General features: G+C 39.0%; 1 protein-coding gene and 1 long non-coding RNA gene across 5 annotated transcripts in view; one reads left to right on the top strand and one right to left on the bottom strand.

The window, feature by feature from the left end:
* Positions 1–11,329, top strand: part of LOC5502812 — an 18,351-nt gene extending 7,022 nt beyond the window's left edge. For 2 of the 4 annotated variants that reach the window (XM_048731683.1, XM_048731684.1), the window contains 10 exons: positions 314–492; positions 1,027–1,213; positions 1,352–1,548; positions 2,295–2,472; positions 5,780–6,133; positions 7,129–7,488; positions 7,708–7,811; positions 9,776–9,949; positions 10,297–10,593; positions 11,109–11,329. In XM_048731683.1, the coding sequence (XP_048587640.1) occupies positions 314–492; positions 1,027–1,213; positions 1,352–1,548; positions 2,295–2,472; positions 5,780–6,133; positions 7,129–7,488; positions 7,708–7,811; positions 9,776–9,949; positions 10,297–10,584 (2,021 nt within the window). In that variant the 3' untranslated portion in view covers positions 10,585–10,593; positions 11,109–11,329. The remainder of the gene's footprint in view (positions 1–313; positions 493–1,026; positions 1,214–1,351; positions 1,549–2,294; positions 2,473–5,779; positions 6,134–7,128; positions 7,489–7,707; positions 7,812–9,775; positions 9,950–10,296; positions 10,594–11,108) is intronic. The other 2 variants (XR_007312601.1, XM_048731685.1) reach the window with 2 other exon arrangements.
* LOC125570254 lies at positions 11,207–26,293 on the bottom strand. Its single transcript, XR_007312610.1, has 2 exons — positions 25,884–26,293; positions 11,207–11,575 (listed from the first exon to the last, which is right to left on the bottom strand). It is a non-coding gene; the product is annotated as an uncharacterized LOC125570254 (long non-coding RNA).

Raw genomic sequence — 26,293 nt, 5'->3', positions numbered from 1 at the left:
GGAATAGGTCTGTCTAAAACTCTTCACAAAAACAACAACAACAACATAATAGCATCGTTGTTAACAACAAGAACACCAACGACAACAGCTACGTCAACAAAAGCAACCACATATAGTATCATTGTTAACGTTAACACCAACAACGACAAAAACGACAGCAGAACAAAAACGGATGAACAAACAGCAACATCATCATGATCGTCGTCAACAACAAAAACACGGACGGCAACAACAACTACAACTACGACAGTCCCGTAACTACTTTTTCCTCTCCTTGTGTCATTTATTAACCTGGTCCTCGCTACATCTCTAGCGGGTCGCCTGGGCCCCAGGACTCCGGTCTGGGGACGATGGACTGATGGTACTTATCATCGTGGAACCATTACCAACGTGGGCACCAAAATCGACATCACCTTTAACGATGGGGACAATGTGCAGCATGCTATAAATGACCCTACGGCCGTGGTGGCGGATGTTGGCCCTGACCCAGAGGTAATGGCCTCGTCCCCAGGCGTTTCCTTTTGTCAGCTCTTTTTCCCAGGCTCCATAGTGGAGTTCGGTAGAATGTTTTTTTCAAAATGGCGGACCTTTTTAGTGCGGTAAATCAAACGTGACGTCACCAATGACAAGCCGCGCAGCGAAAGGAGCGTGGGAACACGGCGAGAGGTAATAGATTCCTGAGACGCAAAGAGGTGTATCGTGTACGTGTTGCATTCGAACGTGAACTTTACTTGATGTCTATAATTATAATAAATAATTTTATTGCATATTCATTTCGAAATTATCAATATGAACATAACTGTCTATTTACTGTGCTCATTTCATACCTTATTCTGTGTCACCTAACATATTTTTTGCGTGGGTGCCTAAAGTGTGCGTTACGTGTCATATTTTGGGCGTAGCGTGTCACGTGTTGCGTATCGTATATTTTAAAAAAGAGACGACTGTATCTGACGAGGATCGCCATTGTTGTTTCTGCGCTTGCTTATAAATGACTGGGGAACCATTTCCGTTCGTAATTCACAGGTTTTGAAGCCAGGAGCCCGTGTTATTGCTCAATTCAGGGGGAGCACGAAGTATTACGCCGGTCGTATTGTCGAGGTAGACAGCTCTAATAGCCAGCAGCCTCGATGCCACGTCCAGTTTGACGACGGAGACAAGGAATGGGCTGAGGCGAGGTTCATTCGCATGCTACCGGAAGTGGCCGCTGCAGGTTAGTTCTCCTTTACTTCCGGTATGCACATAAAATATTTGTAAACGACACTATGCAAAAAAAATAAAACGCGCTGTTTTGCCAGCTTTTACCGTTTGGCCACAGCATTTCTTAGTCGACTGTATGCGTTATTTTCAGACCTAGGGGTCCCGTCCATTATAACGAATAGTCGTGTACTGGCGCGCTGGACTAACGACCAGTACTACCGCGGCACCGTCACCAATGTGGGAGAGAAGATTGATATCAAGTTTGACGACGGGGACAAAATCCAACACGACCCCCTTGACGTCAGTGCAGTTATCTATGACGTCACGCCTTCCCGTGGTACCTTGCAGGTATGGAATATAAGTACTTCCAGAGTGCAAATGCTGTTTTTCGTATTTATGTATTTTTGCGCGCTTGATTTCTTTTATATTTGCATCGGTTTTTTAAAATAAAATTTTACTTTCACGCAATGCAAATTGCGGAAAATCGCGAAAATTACTCCAAAATTTCCACGTTGCATTTTATTCAGCGATTAATTGTACTTATATATTAAGAAAAGGAAAGAAAGGGGAAAACCTTATGTTGAGTAGCTGCAAGTTGACTGTACGTCAACAAAAATAATGATGATGTAATAACCAACAGACCCCTAAAACATTTAAGACTAAAAGTCAGAGCCAACACTGGGCCTGAAAACAAGACCCAAGACAATAATAATCGATCATTCCCGAACAGACTTGGCGAATTTCAGAAAAGTACTAAAACCACTAAAAACCATTCCCTTATAGACTCGGCAAATTTCCGAATAGTGCTAAACATTCTCGAATGGTAGATACGGCGAATTCCAGAATAGCGCTGAATCATTCGCGAATGGATACAGCGAATTTCCGAATAGCACTGAATCATTCCCGAAGGACATGTCGAATTTCCGAATAGTGCTGAATAATTTCCGAATGGACATGTCGAATTTCCGAATAGTGCTGAATCTTTCCTGGATGGACATGTCGAATTTCCAAATAGTACAGAATCATTTCCGAATGGACACGGCGAGCTCCGAGTCACCACCGATGACCACCAAGCCACTTTCTTTTGTCTGCAGGTTGGAGTACGAGCAGTTGGTTACTGGCCAGACAAAGGGAACTTTTATCTTGGCCGTATTGGCCAGGTAGACTACCACAACGCCTCCCACCCTCGCTTTCTGCTTAACTTTGACGATGGCGATAGCATCTGGTGCAATCTGGACGAAGTCCGACGCGTACCGCTTCGACGAGAGCAAGGTGGGATGTATTTTTGTCTTAGTGATTATCATAATGAGAAGGGGAGGGGGCGGTGGTTTCCACAACAATGGATGTTTCTTATCTGGGGGATAGAGTTAACCTAGTTTGGTTTAGCGAGGGGATAGAGTCATCCGACTTTGGTTTAGTGAGGGAATAGAGTCATCCGAGTTTGGTTAAGTGAGGGAATAGAGATATCCGAGTTCAGGTTGGCAAGAGGATAGAGTATCTAGGCTAACGTGATTCTACTGTATATTTTGCAAATGAGTAGGATTTCGCAAATCTTTGCCATGGATGTCGCTATCACTTAGATTAAACACCGCCAGTCTATACCGACTGCTGTATCGCCATCATCAACGTCATCGTCGTCACTATCATCTCCATCACCATAACCATCATAACCACAACCATAACCATTACCCACCCACCGCTATCACCATCGCCACCACCATCATCTTCTCTATCACCGCCTTCTAGGGGGCGATCAGAGTTTCCAAATAGAGAAGAGTAGGGGGATCCCTTTCTTTTCTTTTAGAATATGGTATATTCCTCTTTAGTTCATGAAAATGCAAGTTGAGGGAATTTTATATGTTATTTTGGTACATATTTTATATGTAATTTTGGTGTATATTTCTTTCAGCCTTTTCGCTCTTTCTATTCACATTGGTGTTATTCCTTCCCTTAGTATGCTCTGAAATTTGTACACTTTATGTGATAAAATTACACATGTGAGACCACAGCATTTCCTATAATCTTCATCCGTGCCATCTCGGACAGTAAACACAGTGTGTAATTCTTCACAGGGTTGCTCGCCTGCGTCATGGACATTTCCTTTAATATCACAGGATGCCCGGACCATTCCGGAATCACCTCCTGGGAAATCTTGTCCAGTTCTTGATTGTCATTTTGAGTCTGAAGCACTTTAGAATACGTCCATAGAGATCTAGCTTCACAAATTTTCTGTCGCGAATTTTGTACGTTTCCTCGCCACAGGTCACAATGACGGGTTTGGCATGGGGGATTTTTCTCGGTGTGAAATGTTTGATTTGCTTTCCTTCCATCGTCCACTTCTCGCCTATGTGATGATATCATTTCCTCCTCAAAGTCCTGTATCTCATAGCAGGCTGCAGTTGTCAATCGTCCGTACATCTTAATACAGAATCCGCGCTCAACATGCTGAAAATAACGCTTGTCTCCTTCGTAAAATTGGTATTTCAAGTGGTTTGCTCTTTCCCACAGTTGCGTGACGCCTAGTTAAAACAAGCGCTCTTCCGTAGTGTAACTGTCATCAATTGGGCCCTGCAGCCTTTGAAGGAGAGATAAGAGGTTTTATTTTTTGTCGGGCGAACTTTTAACGTTTTGTAAGTTGGGATATCGGACATCAACGGATTACGAATATGGTTTAAAAGTTGTCGGCTTATGTGAAAATAGCTTATCTTTTGTCTTGTAAAAGAAGTAATCGGAGAAAGGGATTGGAAGTTAATTACTGAAAATGTACGAAAATATCTGACAAGCAAATTTTAAGTCCTCCCATCCCCCCAGAAAAGATTGATTCCAAGATATAAACAATAGCAATTAAATCTCTAGAGTTTGTTAGTTGCTTGGTGCGTGTCTTTAGGAGATACTATTTATAAGAAGAACGATATTTTTTCCAGGGGGGGGGGGGGGTTGAAGCCATCTAATGTCGGCGACACGAAAATAAACGAGGTTACTCATTTCCCTCCCCTGATCCGCTACCGCTGTTAAGACACTTTATGCAAACGTACCTGATGTTTTTCATAAACGGTTCTATGCACCAAGCATGAAAGCATCTATTTCTCTCGGAGCTGATGGCACCTTATGCCTGCGATAGTCCATGTTGCAAATAGTCTTTATAAACAGATCATAAGTGAGTACCTCCATCGTCCTAACATTAGTCGGGAAATATAGTTGTGGATCTGTGCCGATTTCTTGCACTTTGCTTTTGATGGTGTCATATTTGTCCTCTGAGATAACCCCGTCAATCTCAAGGACATTGATGCCGGGGACCAAGAAACTATCTCACACTTTCGAGGTTAACTTACGGCCAAGTAGCTCAAATACCTCTTTAAAAGCGTGACAAAACCTTCCATCATCTTCCTGCTTTCAGAAATGGGCTTCCTTGCGACTTTTGTGGCGCAAAAACTCAAAGAAAACAGTTTTGATAAGGTATGAAGGAAGTGATGAGTATTTCTGGGTTTTCTTCTCCGATTTTAGTGAACAGTCTCCAAGGCCAGATACACAAGCTTTTGAAATGCAGTCAGTGCGTTTTTAAACAATAACTGTTCTGCAGTAGACGTAGATAGACGCCATGTGTTTCTCAAATCTGGTGCATTTTTGGATACAACGTGAAACCCTTTTTCAATTATTGCTTCCCGGACGTCAACTGGTGGCCAATTCTCATCGCTTTTTGACAACCATTTGGCAAGATATTCTGGTGTGAACTTTTAAGCAATGCAGCTGAAATTGTCCACTGAACAAGATCCACCAGTTGCTCCTATGAAACTATACAGTTAACTAACAGTGGTGATACGTTGAGTTGACCAAAGTACATACTAAGAGGCACATCAACCATCGTTGATGTTCCTGTTGGAGAAAATTCAGGAGAGTCTATGGCTTTCAGGACATCAGTCTTGGCATACTTTTCATCTCCATTTTTAGTCAGTTCAGTCACAACTTTAGCATTGTGCAGCCCCCTTTTTGAGTATTATATTGAAGAAAATTAATGCCTAACCTCGCTGACGCGACAAATCCTTGAATTCAGCATGGAGTATATTGTTAGATCTATGCGACCTACCAAGAACCACTGGATCAGTTATAAGCCGTCTATACGGCCATTATCCACCCCCATTTTGAAATTCTGGATCCACCCCTGGATCTAGACAAATAATGTTCGTAAAAACAATTGCCAAAAAACAATAGAAAATAAATGCATTGTGCTCGAAGTGATGCTCTGATTGCTTAGTATTATATGTATGGTAAGAAAGTATGCAGGAAAAAGACATGAAGGACACAATAATAATACGTATGTAAATAATGTATATTTGAGAATAAGTAGATCCTATAAATAAATGGCCAATAATGATATGCTTCACGAACATGTTGATATGACATCCTCAAACAAACATTGCTGTTTTTGTTTTATTTTATTTGTGTAAATCTTCTGTGATTAGTTTTTTGATGATATTATTTTTTTAAAGATGCTATATCAGGTGATTAATAACGCTGCTACTACTATTATCATTGTTATTAATAATAAATTAACCACCTACGCTGTACATTCACTGTTCAGTTGGTTGTATGGTGTGGGGCCGCTGGTCAGATGGGCGCTACTTCCTCGGGCGCGTAACTGACGTGAGAGATGGCAAGATCCATGTGACCTTCGACGATGGCGACAACATATCACATGACCTTGGTGACGTAAGCGCGGTGATCGTGGACCTTGTACCCAACCCCACGCACGTGCCAATCGGTGCACGAGTGATCGCCGATTTCGAGGGGCGTTGCCATTACTATAAAGGGCGTGTGACGCAGATAGATTCGACCAATCCGTATGCGCCACGTTATCACGTGACTTATGACGATGGGGACAAGGGCTGGGTGAACTGCGACAAAGTGAGGCTTCTGCCCATGCGTGCGGATGAAGGTAGGTGAATATTCCAATAATGACTATCATATATCAACCCGATAGGGAAAATCTGTGTATGTCACATGACTCGTTATCTGTTCTCACTCGTTGTCGTCCGAAAGACGGTATGCGTGATTCTGAGAAGATGCAACAAGACTTAAAATCGTACGGACACAACCCTTATCATAAACCTTACTAACTTTATCAGTAAGGTTAGTATTTATTAATATTATAAAAACATGCACATGGCGCTTACTCTCCAAGTCTCACGTTGGGAACTTTTAAGTTTTAAGTTAAAAGTTAAAAAAGTTAAAAAAAGTTAAAAAAGTTAAAAGTTAAGTTTTAAGTTTTAAGTTAAAAGCAAGATGACGGTAACGCGAACGACAACGGTGGAAAACAAATAAAAATTCAAACAGACAGATGTGAAATGCACTCTGTCTGATACATTTCAGCCGTTTTCCTCCAAACCACGACCACACGTTCTAGCGTGAACTGAAATGCGTGAGCTGAAAACTAGAGTAGAGTGTTTGATTTTTTAGATATAAGGTTAAAGGTTCTTTTTCCCTGCCGTCCTATTTGCTTAAATTCCCTATGAATAAAATAAATGAGAAAAGGAACTTTAAGCAAGGGCGACGACGACGGCTTAGACAACGAGATCAAAAAAGATGCGTTCGCGTTTGGCGACCAATTTCAATTTAATTGCAATAGAATAAGAAAAACGTTATAGTCAGAGACAGATAAAAATAAACTAAGGACATTATTTCCACAGTAGCGAACATGGTAAGAGGAGTTTACAGTGCAAACGTCCGCGTCCTCAATTAACCGTGAAAGCTGGAGTTTTCACGTCGTGTTTTTTTTTTTGGGAAAACGGCTGAAATGTACGGAGACAAGACGCATTTTCACGTGCTGCTGTTAAATTCTGAATCAAATCCCACGTTAACGTCGTCATTGCTTCAGGTCCCTAATGGCTGAAATGTCCTTAATCTGACATTTCTTGTTTTGGATCTCTCCAGTTGGGGCGCGTGTTTACGCTCGGTGGACCAATGGCCAGTTCTACCTCGGCACCGTGGAACGCGTGGGCCACAAGATCGAGATCAAGTACGACGATGGAGATCGTATTGCGCATGACCCAAGTGACATCACGGCTGCTGTCATTCTCGACAGTACCCCCAACCCAGGCTCTGTTGGCCGAGGCACCCGTGTTATCGCTGCGTGGCCTGGGAAAGAGAAGTACTACCTGGGAACGGTTGACGCCGTCAACAAAGATCGGATGTATGAGCCTCAATATCATGTTAAATATGACGATGGTGACGAGAGTTGGGTGACTGTGAATCAACTGAGGGTTATCCCCGCCCCTGGACCGGCCCCTGAATGTAAGTAATTTCGTTAGTTTCGTACGTAAGTGTCAGGACGATATTTTTTTATTTCGTCTTTCTTTACGTTGTGAAAAGGTCGATCGGTCCGTCCGCCCGTCTGTCTGTCTGTATTAAATGCAAAAATTCCATGATCTGAATATTCTTTGTTGCCCGCAGTGCGCCCACTCCAAGCTACATGCCTGATATGAACTCTTCAACTTTTTTCTTTCCCCACAGCCCAGTTTATGGTCGTCCAGATTGGAGCTGATGTGGTCGCACTGAACAGTATTGCACATCCCCATTTCTACCTTGGCCTTGAGGGAGGTTATCTCCGCGGGAAGGTAAAACAAACATGAGTGATGGGTGATAGGGACGGTGGTGTATGTAGGTGACGATGATAGTGTGATAGTTATGATCATGTCCAGGATGATGATGTCACGATTATCATTTCTACCTTGGTCTCGAGGAAGGATATTTCCGCGGGAAGGTAAAACATGAATGAATGATAGATGATTATGTAGGTGACAATGAAAGTGTGATATTTGTGATAATGTACAGGCTGTAGGTGAAGATGATGTCATGATAATGACTATTATTAATACTTTGTGGTAAAGATGAAGCTTCTGGTGTGGTGCAGACGATAATGATGATGGTCGTGGTAGTAGTAAATAGGGTGATTTAGATCCACGACGCCGGCGAGAAGACGCCGCCTCGCGCACGTTCGATTGCGCGCGCACGCTTTTCTTGCCGGCGTCGCGTCCTGGGGCCGGTTCCTGAAAAGCCGATTATCGCTAACCCAGGGTTAAATTTGCCCTAACCATGATTAAATTTTTACCCCTGGATTAGTTCTGTCCCCGAAAGGCTCATTAGCATTAACTCTGGGTTAGTCTGGAGGTAAAATCTAACCCTGCTCGCGAGGTTAACTCGCTAACCTACGGTTTAGTTGGCGTAACATAGGCTTCCCAAACTTTGTAGTAGAACTAAAGTTTCATAAAATGTAGTTGCCGACAAATAAGACGTTACACAAAAACAATGTAGGGATAAAATGTCCTAACATTTCGCTTTGTTATGCGACCTTCGTTGCGATGCTGGCTCGAAAATTGTGCTGGGATAGACAGAAAGTTACATGAAATTTATAATTAAAATAAACCTGTCTCGCTAGTGTCACGCACTAAACTCGAATCCTGCAAATGACATTTTTTGCAATGAAATGGAGGTAATTACAGGCGATGAAGAGGTGTTTTGGGGCTTCTCTGCGAAAATAAAATCACCAAAGATAAATATTTGAGTTGATCTACTGTGAGTATCCTGTGTGAATTTTACTCATCAAACCAGTTTTTCATTCGCTTAATCCAGGGTTAGTAAATCGGGGGATTACTTTCGGCTTTCGGGAACGGTGAGTTATCCGTAGGTTAGCTAACCTACGATTAGCGAATTTTAACCCGGGATTATTCGCGGATCTAGGGTTAAGTTAATCGGCCTTTCAGGAACCGGCCCCTGTTCGGGACGGCATTTCATGCTTTTTCACGTCCTCTTCAGGACAAGACGCCGGCAAAAATTAGCGTGCGCGCGCAATCGAACGTGCGCGAGGCGGCGTCCTCTTGCCGGCTTCGTGGATCTAAATCACCCTAATGATGATGACAATTACATGGAATAATGATTATTATTGTGATACCATGATCATGATGGTGATGCTCAGAAGAATAGTGATGGCGTCGATGATTAGTGATATGGTGATGATGATGGTGATAACATCAATGATGCTGACGATTAAAGAAGAAAAACAGATGATGATGATAACAAGGATTTCGGTGACAAAGCTGGTATCAAGAAAGGAAATATGAGAGTATATAAGAGTGTAACAAATTATTGTCAAACCTTCCAATTTTATTCAGCCCGTCTAAACAGCCACTCATTTTCAATGAAATAGATTTATAAATAGAATCTAGTTTGCCTACTCAATACATTTTGACCTTGAATAAACGGTGCAGCCTGTTCCAAATCCAGAAAGTGCATTTTTTTAATCCCTCCCATCCAGTTAATGTTATGAGAATACACCAAAATAATGTGTTTATCTGACCGATTAAGACCGTCAAACCTGCATGGTTATTATAGTTATGGAATTGTAATTGCAACTGTGTTCAGTCTTTTTAAAAGAACACTAAGATCACCATCGGCTTTCTTGTAAGCTTTTCTTTGGGCGTGTCGATGATATTGATAATAGTGAAAATGATGGCGATGGATGATAATGGAGAGATGACCTTGACGATCGGTGAAACCCTAACCTTTTCTTCTTTCTACTTAGTGGTTTGATACGTACTGTCACTTCTACTTGCGAGAGGCTCCAAATCAATTCATGTCATTGGAACCCTGTATGTTGCCAGGACAACATGTCGGTGTTGATAGCAAGGGAAGCGTGATGCCCCCTGCGTCAGTGTATGCAGGAACTGAGCCTGCAATGTTTGAGGTCAAACTACTGGTAAGAGGACTTGGAGTGTAACAAGCATAGATTAATCGACATTGCTTAGATAACTCAGGTGATTTACTATTACTTGACCTTGTTAAGCAACCTACAATCTGTTACAAAACTAATGAGCACTTTCCCTCCCCCTTTCTCAATGTTGGAGGGCAAATGATCACCTTGCTACTGCTTGTGTTTTGAGCTGAAAAATCGCCTCTAACCAATATTAATCGGGGGGAGAGGGTTGGCGGTTGTTCGTATGGGAAGTGTCCCACTTACTTTTGTTGAAGATTGTAGTTGCGTTACATATTGTGTGACAGGGGTCAGATTAGCTGCGAAGGAGACTAATAAAGATTCTTTTACAGTTCAGCCCCTATGGTCAGACATACAAAGCAAACCACTCCCAAGGTGGATACCCTCAGCCAGGAGGTCAATTTCCCCCAGGCGGGTACCCTCAGCCAGGAGGTCAATTTCCCCCAGGGGGGTACCCTCAGCCAGGAGGTCAATTTCCCCCAGGGGGGTACCCTCAGCCAGGAGGTCAATTTCCCCCAGGGGGGTATCCACAGCCTGGAATTCATCCTCCCCCAGAGCATGGTGGATACCCTCCTCCAGGGGGCTACCCTGGCTATGGAAGTGCTCCACCACCATACTAGACATGTGAGGTAAGAAAGACAATACATAGGCCAGAAAAAAATTGTTGTAGGATTTTTTGTGTGTGATTCCATACATTCAATACATAGGTTTATTTTCTTTAAACTAATAACTAAGTACTATAAGCTTGCAATGCTGTTTTGTGGATAAAATAAAACCTTAGATTCAAAGTATGTGTGGAATGTTTATTGTCTTCTGACAAATCACAAACAAGAATTCATGTATTGAGAATTGTTGAGATACGTTTAGTTTGCAAATCTTGCAGGTGATATGGTCAAAACAAACATTCTGGTTGCAGTGTTATAAACATCCAAGAAAAGACAATGATTCATATTCTCTCACACATGCCTCAATGCCTGAACTTGCCTCTTCTTTCCAATAACTTTTCCTTTACTTGAGAATTTAAAAAAGTGATTATTGTGTAAATCTGTTAAAGTATAACTTGTAAATTCATAGGTAGAGCAATAAATCCCAGCGATTCAAATCTTGTCAGTGAGTATATGCATTTGTTTGCTTTACTCAACAGATGCTAATGAAGGAAGGAAAAATGGAAAGATGGATATGATTTACTATAATTGAAATAATAAACAGTATTCAAAGAAACTAGAAGACTCTTCAAAATCTGATTGACCTTAGAATATATTTTATTAAAAGTAAAATTTGATTGAGACAATAAATGAGAAAAATATGCAATCACAAAATGTTTGTTTATGTAAAGATTAAATTGAATAAAAATTATTTCAATGCCAATAATTGTAATAGCAGTTGTTTGTACAGCATCTTTCTTGACCCATAACAGTAAGATCTGCAAAGGAGGGAGAAGGGGGGGGGGGAAGGGCAGATGTCTAAAACAATGTAAAATGATCGAGGTGGTGTTTCATATTGTGAACCTGAGCTACTTGCTTATGATGGCCTACGCACCTGTAGTACCGCCAAGTACTGCCCCCTCCCCTCCCTTGCTACTCAACGTGTCAGTAGGTTTAACTCGCTCATCTGCAAAAAAAACTTTGCCAATGTTATATTAAACGTTAGAACCTTCTGCAACAGCTTCAGCACTGCCATGCATCTTTCTTTTGTACTTTCTTTTGTTTACATTTAAATAAAATTATAAGTTATTATGGACACTAAGTCAACAATGGGGTGCTATATGATGGACACTAAATCAGCAAGGGGGTGTTATATGATGGACACTAAATCAGCAAGGGGTGTTATATTATGGACACTAAATCAGCAGGGTGTTATATTATGGACACTAAATCAGCAAGGGGTGCTATTTTATGGGCACTAAATCAGCAATTGGGTGTTATATTATGGACACTAAATCAGCAATTGGGTGTTATATTATGACACTAAATCAGCAAGGGGTGTTATATTATGGGCACTAAATCAGCAATTAAGTATTATGGACACTAAATCAGAAAAGGGGTGTTATACTATGGGCACTAAATCAGCAATTGGGTGTTATATTATGGACACTAAATCAGCAATTGGGTGTTATATTATGGACACTAAATCAGCAATTGGGTGTTATATTATGAACACTAAATCAGCAAGGGGTGTTATATTATGGGCACTAAATCAGCAATGGGGTGTTATATTATGGACACTAAATCAGCAAAGGGGTGCTATATTATGGACACTAAATAAGCAAGGGGGTGTTATATTATGGACACTAAATCAGCAAAGGGGTGTTATATTATGGACACTAAATCAGCAAGGGGGTGTTATATTATGGGCACTAAATCAGCAAGGTGTTATATTATGGACACTAAATCAGCAAGGGGGTGTTATATTATGGACACTATATCAGCAATTGGGTGTTATATTATGGACACTAAATCAGCAATTGGGTGTTATATTATAGACACTAAATCAGCAAGGGGGTGTTATATTATGGACACTAAATCAGCAAAGGGGTGTTATATTATGGACACTAAATCAGCAAGGTGTTATATTATGGACACTAAATCAGCAAGGGGTGTTATATTATGGGCACTAATTCAGCAAGGGGTGTTATATTATGGACACTAAATCAGCAATTGGGTGTTATATTATGGACACTAAATCAGCAAAGGGGTGTTATATTATGGACACTAAATCAGCAAAGGGGTGCTATATTATGGACACTAAATCAGCAATTGGGTGTTATATTATGGACACTAAATCAGCAATTGGGTGTTATATTATGAACACTAAATCAGCAAGGGGGTGTTATATTATGGACACTAAATCAGCAATTGGGTGTTATATTATGGACACTAAATCAGCAAGGGGTGTTAAATTATGGCACTAAATCAGCAAGGGGTGTAATAATGCATACTAAATCAGCAAGGGGTGTTATATTATGGACACTAAATCAGCAAGGGGGTGTTATATTATGGGCACTATATCAGCAAGGGGTGTAATAATGCGTACTAAATCAGCAATTGGGTGTTATATTATGGACACTATACCAGTAATGGGGTGTTATATTATGGACACTATATCAGTAAGGGGGTGTTATATTATGGACACCAAATCAGCAAGGGGGTGTTATGTTATGGACACTAAATCAGCAATTGGGTGTTATATTATGGACACTAAACCAGCAATTGGGTGTTATATTATGGACACTAATTCAGCAAGGGGTGTTATATTATAAACACTAAATCAGCAAGGGGTGTTATATTATGGACACTAAATCAGCAAGGGGGTGTTTAATTATGGACACTAAATCAGCAATGGGGTGTTATCTTATGGACACTAAATCAGCAATTGGGTGTTATATTATGGACACTAAATCAGAAAGGGGTGTTATATTATGGACACTAAATCAGCAATTGGGTGTTATATTATGGACACTATATCAGCAAGGGGGTGTTATATTATGGACACTATATCAGCAATGGGGTGTTATATTATGGACACTAAATCAGAAAGGGGGTGTTATATTATGGACACTATATCAGCAAGGGGGTGTTGTTATATTATGGACACTAAATCAGCAAGGGGGTGTTATATTATGGACACTAAATCAGCAATTGGGTGTTATATTATGGACACTAATTCAGCAAGGGGTGTTATATTATAAACACTAAATCAGCAAGGGGTGTTATATTATGGACACTAAATCAGCAAGGGGGTGTTTAATTATGGACACTAAATCAGCAATGGGGTGTTATCTTATGGACACTAAATCAGCAATTGGGTGTTATATTATGGACACTAAATCAGAAAGGGGGTGTTATATTATGGACACTATATCAGCAAGGGGGTGTTATATTATGGACACTATATCAGCAATGGGGTGTTATATTATGGACACTAAATCAGAAAGGGGGTGTTATATTATGGACACTATATCAGCAAGGGGGTGTTATATTATGGACACTAAATCAGCAATTGGGTGTTATATTATGGACACTAAATCACAAGGGGGTGTTGTTATATTATGGACACTAAATCAGCAAGAAGGTGTTATATTATGGGCACTATATGAGCAATTGGGTGTTATATTATGGACACTAAATCAGCAATTGGGTGTTATATTATGGACACTAAATCAGCAAGGGGGTGTTATATTTTGGGCACTAAATCAGCAAGGGGTGTAATAATGCGTACTAAATCAGCAATTGGGTTTTATATTATAAACACTAAATCAACAATTGGGTGTTATATTATGGACACTATATCAGCAAGGGGTGTTATATTATAGACACCATATCAGCAAGGGGTGTTATATTATGGATACCATATCAGCAAGGGGTGTTATATTATGGACACCATATCAGTAAGGGGTGTTATATTATGGACACTATATCAGCAAGGGGTGTTATATTATGGACACTAAATCAGCAAGGGGTGTTATATTATAGACACCATATCAGCAAGGGGTGTTATATTATGGATACCATATCAGCAAGGGGTGTTATATTATGGACACCATATCAGTAAGGGGTGTTATATTATGGACACTATATCAGCAAGGGGTGTTATATTATAGACACTATCAGCAAGGGGGTGTTATATTATGGGCACTATATCAGCAAGGGGTGTAATAATGCGTACTAAATCAGCAATTGGGTGTTATATTATGGACACTATACCAGTAATGGGGTGTTATATTATGGACACTATATCAGTAAGGGGGTGTTATATTATGGACACCAAATCAGCAAGGGGGTGTTATATTATGGACACTAAATCAGCAATTGGGTGTTATATTATGGACACTAAACCAGCAATTGGGTGTTATATTATGGACACTAATTCAGCAAGGGGTGTTATATTATAAACACTAAATCAGCAAGGGGTGTTATATTATGGACACTAAATCAGCAAGGGGGTGTTTAATTATGGACACTAAATCAGCAATGGGGTGTTATATTATGGACACTAAATCAGCAATTGGGTGTTATATTATGGACACTAAATCAGAAAGGGGGTGTTATATTATGGACACTATATCAGCAATTGGGTGTTATATTATGGACACTAAATCAGCAAAGGGGTGTTATATTATGGACACTAAATCAGCAATTGGGTGTTATATTATGGACACTAAATCAGCAATGGGGTGTTATATTATGGACACTAAATCAGCAAAGGGGTGTTATATTATGGACACTAAATCAGCAATTGGGTGTTATATTATGGACACTAAATCAGCAAAGGGGTGTTATATTATGAACACTAAATCAGCAAAGGGGTGCTATATTATGGACACTAAATCAGCAATTGGGTGTTATATTATGGGTACTAAATCAGCAAGGGGGTGTTATATTATGGACACTATATCAGCAATGGGGTGTTATATTATGGACACTAAATCAGCAATTGGGTGTTATATTATGGACACTAAATCAGAAAGGGGGTTGTTATATTATGGACACTATATCAGCAAGGGGGTGTTATATTATGGACACTAAATCAGCAATTGGGTGTTATATTATGGACACTAAATCAGCAATTGGGTGTTGTTATATTATGGACACTATATCAGTAAGGGGGTGTTATATTATGGACACCAAATCAGCAAGGGGGTGTTATGTTATGGACACTAAATCAGCAATTGGGTGTTATATTATGGACACTAAACCAGCAATTGGGTGTTATATTATGGACACTAATTCAGCAAGGGGTGTTATATTATAAACACTAAATCAGCAAGGGGTGTTATATTATGGACACTAAATCAGCAAGGGGGTGTTTAATTATGGACACTAAATCAGCAATGGGGTGTTATCTTATGGACACTAAATCAGCAATTGGGTGTTATATTATGGACACTAAATCAGAAAGGGGTGTTATATTATGGACACTAAATCAGCAATTGGGTGTTATATTATGGACACTATATCAGCAAGGGGGTGTTATATTATGGACACTATATCAGCAATGGGGTGTTATATTATGGACACTAAATCAGAAAGGGGGTGTTATATTATGGACACTATATCAGCAAGGGGGTGTTGTTATATTATGGACACTAAATCAGCAAGGGGGTGTTATATTATGGACACTAAATCAGCAATTGGGTGTTATATTATGGACACTAATTCAGCAAGGGGTGTTATATTATAAACACTAAATCAGCAAGGGGTGTTATATTATGGACACTAAATCAGCAAGGGGGTGTTTAATTATGGACACTAAATCAGCAATGGGGTGTTATCTTATGGACACTAAATCAGCAATTGGGTGTTATATTATGGACACTAAATCAGAAAGGGGGTGTTATATTATGGACACTATATCAGCAAGGGGGTGTTATATTATGGACACTATATCAGCAATGGGGTGTTATATTATGGACACTAAATCAGAAAGGGGGTGTTATATTATGGACACTATATCAGCAAGGGGGTGTTATATTATGGACACTAAATCAGCAATTGGGTGTTATATTATGGACACTAAATCACAAGGGGGTGTTGTTATATTATGGACACTAAATCAGCAAGAAGGTGTTATATTATGGGCACTATATGAGCAATTGGGTGGTATATTATGGACACTAAATCAGCAATTGGGTGTTATATTATGGACACTAAATCAGCAAGGGGGTGTTATATTTTGGGCACTAAATCAGCAAGGGGTGTAATAATGCGTACTAAATCAGCAATTGGGTTTTATATTATAAACACTAAATCAACAATTGGGTGTTATATTATGGACACTATATCAGCAAGGGGTGTTATATTATAGACACCATATCAGCAAGGGGTGTTATATTATGGATACCATATCAGCAAGGGGTGTTATATTATGGACACCATATCAGTAAGGGGTGTTATATTATGGACACTATATCAGCAAGGGGTGTTATATTATGGACACTAAATCAGCAAGGGGTGTTATATTATAGACACCATATCAGCAAGGGGTGTTATATTATGGATACCATATCAGCAAGGGGTGTTATATTATGGACACCATATCAGTAAGGGGTGTTATATTATGGACACTATATCAGCAAGGGGTGTTATATTATAGACACTATCAGCAAGGGGGTGTTATATTATGGGCACTATATCAGCAAGGGGTGTAATAATGCGTACTAAATCAGCAATTGGGTGTTATATTATGGACACTATACCAGTAATGGGGTGTTATATTATGGACACTATATCAGTAAGGGGGTGTTATATTATGGACACCAAATCAGCAAGGGGGTGTTATATTATGGACACTAAATCAGCAATTGGGTGTTATATTATGGACACTAAACCAGCAATTGGGTGTTATATTATGGACACTAATTCAGCAAGGAGTGTTATATTATAAACACTAAATCAGCAAGGGGTGTTATATTATGGACACTAAATCAGCAAGGGGGTGTTTAATTATGGACACTAAATCAGCAATGGGGTGTTATATTATGGACACTAAATCAGCAATTGGGTGTTATATTATGGACACTAAATCAGAAAGGGGGTGTTATATTATGGACACTATATCAGCAATTGGGTGTTATATTATGGACACTAAATCAGCAAAGGGGTGTTATATTATGGACACTAAATCAGCAATTGGGTGTTATATTATGGACACTAAATCAGCAATGGGGTGTTATATTATGGACACTAAATCAGCAAAGGGGTGTTATATTATGGACACTAAATCAGCAATTGGGTGTTATATTATGGACACTAAATCAGCAAAGGGGTGTTATATTATGAACACTAAATCAGCAAAGGGGTGCTATATTATGGACACTAAATCAGCAATTGGGTGTTATATTATGGGTACTAAATCAGCAAGGGGGTGTTATATTATGGACACTATATCAGCAATGGGGTGTTATATTATGGACACTAAATCAGCAATTGGGTGTTATATTATGGACACTAAATCAGAAAGGGGGTAATAATAATAATAATAATAATGCTCGTTTATTTCAACCGTTTGCAGTTCTTTTACAACTGAATTACCGGTAGGGTCAGCTAACTACAAAATACATTACACCATACATAATTCATAATAACATTAAATCCCCAGCAAATTGCGCTGAGACGAATTTGGAAAAACGGTCCGTGCGACCCGGTGTTATATTATGGACACTATATCAGCAAGGGGGTGTTATATTATGGACACTAAATCAGCAATTGGGTGTTATATTATGGACACTAAATCACAAGGGGGTGTTGTTATATTATGGACACTAAATCAGCAAGAAGGTGTTATATTATGGGCACTATATGAGCAATTGGGTGTTATATTATGGACACTAAATCAGCAATTGGGTGTTATATTATGGACACTAAATCAGCAAGGGGGTGTTATATTTTGGGCACTAAATCAGCAAGGGGTGTAATAATGCGTACTAAATCAGCAATTGGGTTTTATATTATGGACACTAAATCAACAATTGGGTGTTATATTATGGACACTAAATCAGCAATTGGGTGTTATATTATAGACACTAAATCAGCAAGGGGGTGTTATATTATGGACACTAAATCAGCAATTGGGTTTTATATTATGGACACTAAATCAGCAAGGGGGTGTTATATTATGGACACTAAATCAGCAATTGGGTGTTATATTATAGACACTATATCAGCAAGGGGGTGTTATATTATGGACACTAAATCAGCAATTGGGTTTTATATTATGGACACTAAATCAGCAAGGGGGTGTTATATTATCAACACTATATCAGCAAGGGGGTGTTATATTATGGACACTAAATCAGCAATTGGGTGTTATATTATGGACACCATATCATTAAGGGGGTGTTATATTATGGACACTAAATCAGCAAGGGGTGTTATATTATGGACACTATATCAGTAAGGGGTGTTATATTATGGACACCATATCAGTAAGGGGTGTTATATCATGGACACCATATCAGTAAGGGGTGTTATATCATGGACACCATATCAGTAAGGGGTGTTATATTATGGATACCATATCAGCAAGGGGTGTTATATTATGGATACCATATCAGTAAGGGGTGTTATATTATGGATACTATATCAGCAAGGGGTGTTATATTATAGACACTATCAGCAAGGGGGTGTTATATTATGGGCACTATATCAGCAAGGGGTGTAATAATGCGTACTAAATCAGCAATTGGGTGTTATATTATGGACACTATACCAGTAATGGGGTGTTATATTATGGACACTATATCAGTAAGGGGGTGTTATATTATGGACACCAAATCAGCAAGGGGGTGTTATATTATGGACACTAAATCAGCAATTGGGTGTTATATTATGGACACTAAACCAGCAATTGGGTGTTATATTATGGACACTAATTCAGCAAGGGGTGTTATATTATAAACACTAAATCAGCAAGGGGTGTTATATTATGGACACTAAATCAGCAAGGGGGTGTTTAATTATGGACACTAAATCAGCAATGGGGTGTTATATTATGGACACTAAATCAGCAATTGGGTGTTATATTATGGACACTAAATCAGAAAGGGGGTGTTATATTATGGACACTATATCAGCAATTGGGTGTTATATTATGGACACTAAATCAGCAAAGGGGTGTTATATTATGGACACTAAATCAGCAATTGGGTGTTATATTATGGACACTAAATCAGCAATGGGGTGTTATATTATGGACACTAAATCAGCAAAGGGGTGTTATATTATGGACACTAAATCAGCAATTGGGTGTTATATTATGGACACTAAATCAGCAAAGGGGTGTTATATTATGAACACTAAATCAGCAAAGGGGTGCTATATTATGGACACTAAATCAGCAATTGGGTGTTATATTATGGGTACTAAATCAGCAAGGGGGTGTTATATTATGGACACTATATCAGCAATGGGGTGTTATATTATGGACACTAAATCAGCAATTGGGTGTTATATTATGGACACTAAATCAGAAAGGGGGTAATAATAATAATAATAATAATAATGCTCGTTTATTTCAACCGTTTGCAGTTCTTTTACAACTGAATTACCGGTAGGGTCAGCTAACTACAAAATACATTACACCATACATAATTCATAATAACATTAAATCCCCAGCAAATTGCGCTGAGACGAATTTGGAAAAACGGTCCGTGCGACCCGGTGTTATATTATGGACACTATATCAGCAAGGGGGTGTTATATTATGGACACTAAATCAGCAATTGGGTGTTATATTATGGACACTAAATCACAAGGGGGTGTTGTTATATTATGGACACTAAATCAGCAAGAAGGTGTTATATTATGGGCACTATATGAGCAATTGGGTGTTATATTATGGACACTAAATCAGCAATTGGGTGTTATATTATGGACACTAAATCAGCAAGGGGGTGTTATATTTTGGGCACTAAATCAGCAAGGGGTGTAATAATGCGTACTAAATCAGCAATTGGGTTTTATATTATGGACACTAAATCAACAATTGGGTGTTATATTATGGACACTAAATCAGCAATTGGGTGTTATATTATAGACACTAAATCAGCAAGGGGGTGTTATATTATGGACACTAAATCAGCAATTGGGTTTTATATTATGGACACTAAATCAGCAAGGGGGTGTTATATTATGGACACTAAATCAGCAATTGGGTGTTATATTATAGACACTATATCAGCAAGGGGGTGTTATATTATGGACACTAAATCAGCAATTGGGTTTTATATTATGGACACTAAATCAGCAAGGGGGTGTTATATTATCAACACTATATCAGCAAGGGGGTGTTATATTATGGACACTAAATCAGCAATTGGGTGTTATATTATGGACACCATATCATTAAGGGGGTGTTATATTATGGACACTAAATCAGCAAGGGGTGTTATATTATGGACACTATATCAGTAAGGGGTGTTATATTATGGACACCATATCAGTAAGGGGTGTTATATCATGGACACCATATCAGTAAGGGGTGTTATATCATGGACACCATATCAGTAAGGGGTGTTATATTATGGATACCATATCAGCAAGGGGTGTTATATTATGGATACCATATCAGTAAGGGGTGTTATATTATGGATACCATATCAGTAAGGGGTGTTATATTATGGACACCATATCAGTAAGGGGTGTTATATCATGGACACCATATCAGTAAGGGGTGTTATATCATGGACACCATATCAGTAAGGGGTGTTATATTATGGACACTAAATCAGCAAGGGGGTGTTATGTTATGGACACTAAATCAGCAATTGGGTGTTATATTATGGACACTAAACCAGTAATGGGGTGTTATATTATGGACACTATATCAGTAAGGGGGTGTTATATTATGGACACCAAATCAGCAAGGGGGTGTTATATTATGGACACTAAATCAGCAATTGGGTGTTATATTATGGACACTAAACCAGCAATTGGGTGTTATATTATGGACACTAATTCAGCAAGGGGTGTTATATTATAAACACTAAATCAGCAAGGGGTGTTATATTATGGACACTAAATCAGCAAGGGGGTGTTTAATTATGGACACTAAATCAGCAATGGGGTGTTATATTATGGACACTAAATCAGCAATTGGGTGTTATATTATGGACACTAAATCAGAAAGGGGGTGTTATATTATGGACACTATATCAGCAATTGGGTGTTATATTATGGACACTAAATCAGCAAAGGGGTGTTATATTATGGACACTAAATCAGCAATTGGGTGTTATATTATGGACACTAAATCAGCAATGGGGTGTTATATTATGGACACTAAATCAGCAAAGGGGTGTTATATTATGGACACTAAATCAGCAATTGGGTGTTATATTATGGACACTAAATCAGCAAAGGGGTGTTATATTATGAACACTAAATCAGCAAAGGGGTGCTATATTATGGACACTAAATCAGCAATTGGGTGTTATATTATGGGTACTAAATCAGCAAGGGGGTGTTATATTATGGACACTATATCAGCAATGGGGTGTTATATTATGGACACTAAATCAGCAATTGGGTGTTATATTATGGACACTAAATCAGAAAGGGGGTAATAATAATAATAATAATAATGCTCGTTTATTTCAACCGTTTGCAGTTCTTTTACAACTGAATTACCGGTAGGGTCAGCTAACTACAAAATACATTACACCATACATAATTCATAATAACATTAAATCCCCAGCAAATTGCGCTGAGACGAATTTGGAAAAACGGTCCGTGCGACCCGGTGTTATATTATGGACACTATATCAGCAAGGGGGTGTTATATTATGGACACTAAATCAGCAATTGGGTGTTATATTATGGACACTAAATCACAAGGGGGTGTTGTTATATTATGGACACTAAATCAGCAAGAAGGTGTTATATTATGGGCACTATATGAGCAATTGGGTGTTATATTATGGACACTAAATCAGCAATTGGGTGTTATATTATGGACACTAAATCAGCAAGGGGGTGTTATATTTTGGGCACTAAATCAGCAAGGGGTGTAATAATGCGTACTAAATCAGCAATTGGGTTTTATATTATGGACACTAAATCAACAATTGGGTGTTATATTATGGACACTAAATCAGCAATTGGGTGTTATATTATAGACACTAAATCAGCAAGGGGGTGTTATATTATGGACACTAAATCAGCAATTGGGTTTTATATTATGGACACTAAATCAGCAAGGGGGTGTTATATTATGGACACTAAATCAGCAATTGGGTGTTATATTATAGACACTATATCAGCAAGGGGGTGTTATATTATGGACACTAAATCAGCAATTGGGTTTTATATTATGGACACTAAATCAGCAAGGGGGTGTTATATTATCAACACTATATCAGCAAGGGGGTGTTATATTATGGACACTAAATCAGCAATTGGGTGTTATATTATGGACACCATATCATTAAGGGGGTGTTATATTATGGACACTAAATCAGCAAGGGGTGTTATATTATGGACACTATATCAGTAAGGGGTGTTATATTATGGACACCATATCAGTAAGGGGTGTTATATCATGGACACCATATCAGTAAGGGGTGTTATATCATGGACACCATATCAGTAAGGGGTGTTATATTATGGATACCATATCAGCAAGGGGTGTTATATTATGGATACCATATCAGTAAGGGGTGTTATATTATGGATACTATATCAGCAAGGGGTGTTATATTATAGACACTATCAGCAAGGGGGTGTTATATTATGGGCACTATATCAGCAAGGGGTGTAATAATGCGTACTAAATCAGCAATTGGGTGTTATATTATGGACACTATACCAGTAATGGGGTGTTATATTATGGACACTATATCAGTAAGGGGGTGTTATATTATGGACACCAAATCAGCAAGGGGGTGTTATATTATGGACACTAAATCAGCAATTGGGTGTTATATTATGGACACTAAACCAGCAATTGGGTGTTATATTATGGACACTAATTCAGCAAGGGGTGTTATATTATAAACACTAAATCAGCAAGGGGTGTTATATTATGGACACTAAATCAGCAAGGGGGTGTTTAATTATGGACACTAAATCAGCAATGGGGTGTTATATTATGGACACTAAATCAGCAATTGGGTGTTATATTATGGACGCTAAATCAGAAAGGGGGTGTTATATTATGGACACTATATCAGCAATTGGGTGTTATATTATGGACACTAAATCAGCAAAGGGGTGTTATATTATGGACACTAAATCAGCAATTGGGTGTTATATTATGGACACTAAATCAGCAATGGGGTGTTATATTATGGACACTAAATCAGCAAAGGGGTGTTATATTATGGACACTAAATCAGCAATTGGGTGTTATATTATGGACACTAAATCAGCAAAGGGGTGTTATATTATGAACACTAAATCAGCAAAGGGGTGCTATATTATGGACACTAAATCAGCAATTGGGTGTTATATTATGGGTACTAAATCAGCAAGGGGGTGTTATATTATGGACACTATATCAGCAATGGGGTGTTATATTATGGACACTAAATCAGCAATTGGGTGTTATATTATGGACACTAAATCAGAAAGGGGGTAATAATAATAATAATAATAATAATGCTCGTTTATTTCAACCGTTTGCAGTTCTTTTACAACTGAATTACCGGTAGGGTCAGCTAACTACAAAATACATTACACCATACATAATTCATAATAACATTAAATCCCCAGCAAATTGCGCTGAGACGAATTTGGAAAAACGGTCCGTGCGACCCGGTGTTATATTATGGACACTATATCAGCAAGGGGGTGTTATATTATGGACACTAAATCAGCAATTGGGTGTTATATTATGGACACTAAATCACAAGGGGGTGTTGTTATATTATGGACACTAAATCAGCAAGAAGGTGTTATATTATGGGCACTATATGAGCAATTGGGTGTTATATTATGGACACTAAATCAGCAATTGGGTGTTATATTATGGACACTAAATCAGCAAGGGGGTGTTATATTTTGGGCACTAAATCAGCAAGGGGTGTAATAATGCGTACTAAATCAGCAATTGGGTTTTATATTATGGACACTAAATCAACAATTGGGTGTTATATTATGGACACTAAATCAGCAATTGGGTGTTATATTATAGACACTAAATCAGCAAGGGGGTGTTATATTATGGACACTAAATCAGCAATTGGGTTTTATATTATGGACACTAAATCAGCAAGGGGGTGTTATATTATGGACACTAAATCAGCAATTGGGTGTTATATTATAGACACTATATCAGCAAGGGGGTGTTATATTATGGACACTAAATCAGCAATTGGGTTTTATATTATGGACACTAAATCAGCAAGGGGGTGTTATATTATCAACACTATATCAGCAAGGGGGTGTTATATTATGGACACTAAATCAGCAATTGGGTGTTATATTATGGACACCATATCATTAAGGGGGTGTTATATTATGGACACTAAATCAGCAAGGGGTGTTATATTATGGACACTATATCAGTAAGGGGTGTTATATTATGGACACCATATCAGTAAGGGGTGTTATATCATGGACACCATATCAGTAAGGGGTGTTATATCATGGACACCATATCAGTAAGGGGTGTTATATTATGGATACCATATCAGCAAGGGGTGTTATATTATGGATACCATATCAGTAAGGGGTGTTATATTATGGATACCATATCAGTAAGGGGTGTTATATTATGGACACCATATCAGTAAGGGGTGTTATATCATGGACACCATATCAGTAAGGGGTGTTATATCATGGACACCATATCAGTAAGGGGTGTTATATTATGGACACTAAATCAGCAAGGGGTGTTATATCATGGACACCATATCAGTAAGGGGTGTTATATTATGGACACTATATCAGTAAGGGGTGTTATATTATGGACACTATATCAGCAAGGGGTGTTATATTATAGACACTATCAGCAAGGGGGTGTTATATCATGGACACCATATCAGCAAGGGGTGTTATATTATGGACACCATATCAGCAAGGGGTGTTATATCATGGACACCATATCAGTAAGGGGTGTTATATTATGGACACTATATCAGCAAGGGGTGTTATATTATAGACACTATATCAGCAATTGGGTGTTATATTATGGACATTAAATCAGCAAGGGGTGTTATATTATGGACACTATCAGCAAGGGGGTGTTATATTATGGACACTATCAGCAATTGGGTGTTATATTATGGACACCATATCAGTAAGGGGTGTTATAATGCCTACTAAATCAGCAAGGGGTGCAATATTATAAACACTAAATCAGGATCCCAATGCATATATTCATAGTGACACTTAAGTACAAAGGTTGTATGTAAATGTGTATGTGACAGTGTTCTATAATAAAGATAACTTAACACAAAACTGTTTTAGATGACTTCACTTACCTGTTAGGGGGTGGCTGGGCCCCATATCCAGGGTATCCCCCAGAGGCACCAGGTGCGGATGGGTATACACTCCCAGCTTGTGGGTATGCCCCGTCAGGGGGAGGGTATGCATCCCTAGGGGGAGGGGGCTGGCTGCCTGGATAGTAGGGCTGTCCCGATTGTGGTGAATGTCCAGGGTAGGGTGCTTGGGGATGGTAGCCCCATGTGGGAGCGGGTAGTGTTGCATTGGTGGCGGGCAATGAGATGATAGGCAGTGAGGTGGCGGGCAGTGTGATGGGGGCGTATGATGCCCATGATGATGATTATGATGGTGGCGTTCATGGGGTCGATTGTGGGGATCATGGATATTATCAACACTATATCAGCAAGGGGGTGTTATATTATGGACACTAAATCAGCAAGGGGTGTAA

The sequence above is a fragment of the Nematostella vectensis genome, chromosome 8 (genome assembly GCF_932526225.1).
Source record: "Nematostella vectensis chromosome 8, jaNemVect1.1, whole genome shotgun sequence".
Taxonomy (NCBI): domain Eukaryota; kingdom Metazoa; phylum Cnidaria; class Anthozoa; order Actiniaria; family Edwardsiidae; genus Nematostella; species Nematostella vectensis.
The sequence above is the reverse complement of the archived record's forward strand: the minus strand, read 5'-3'. Positions and strand labels throughout refer to the sequence as shown.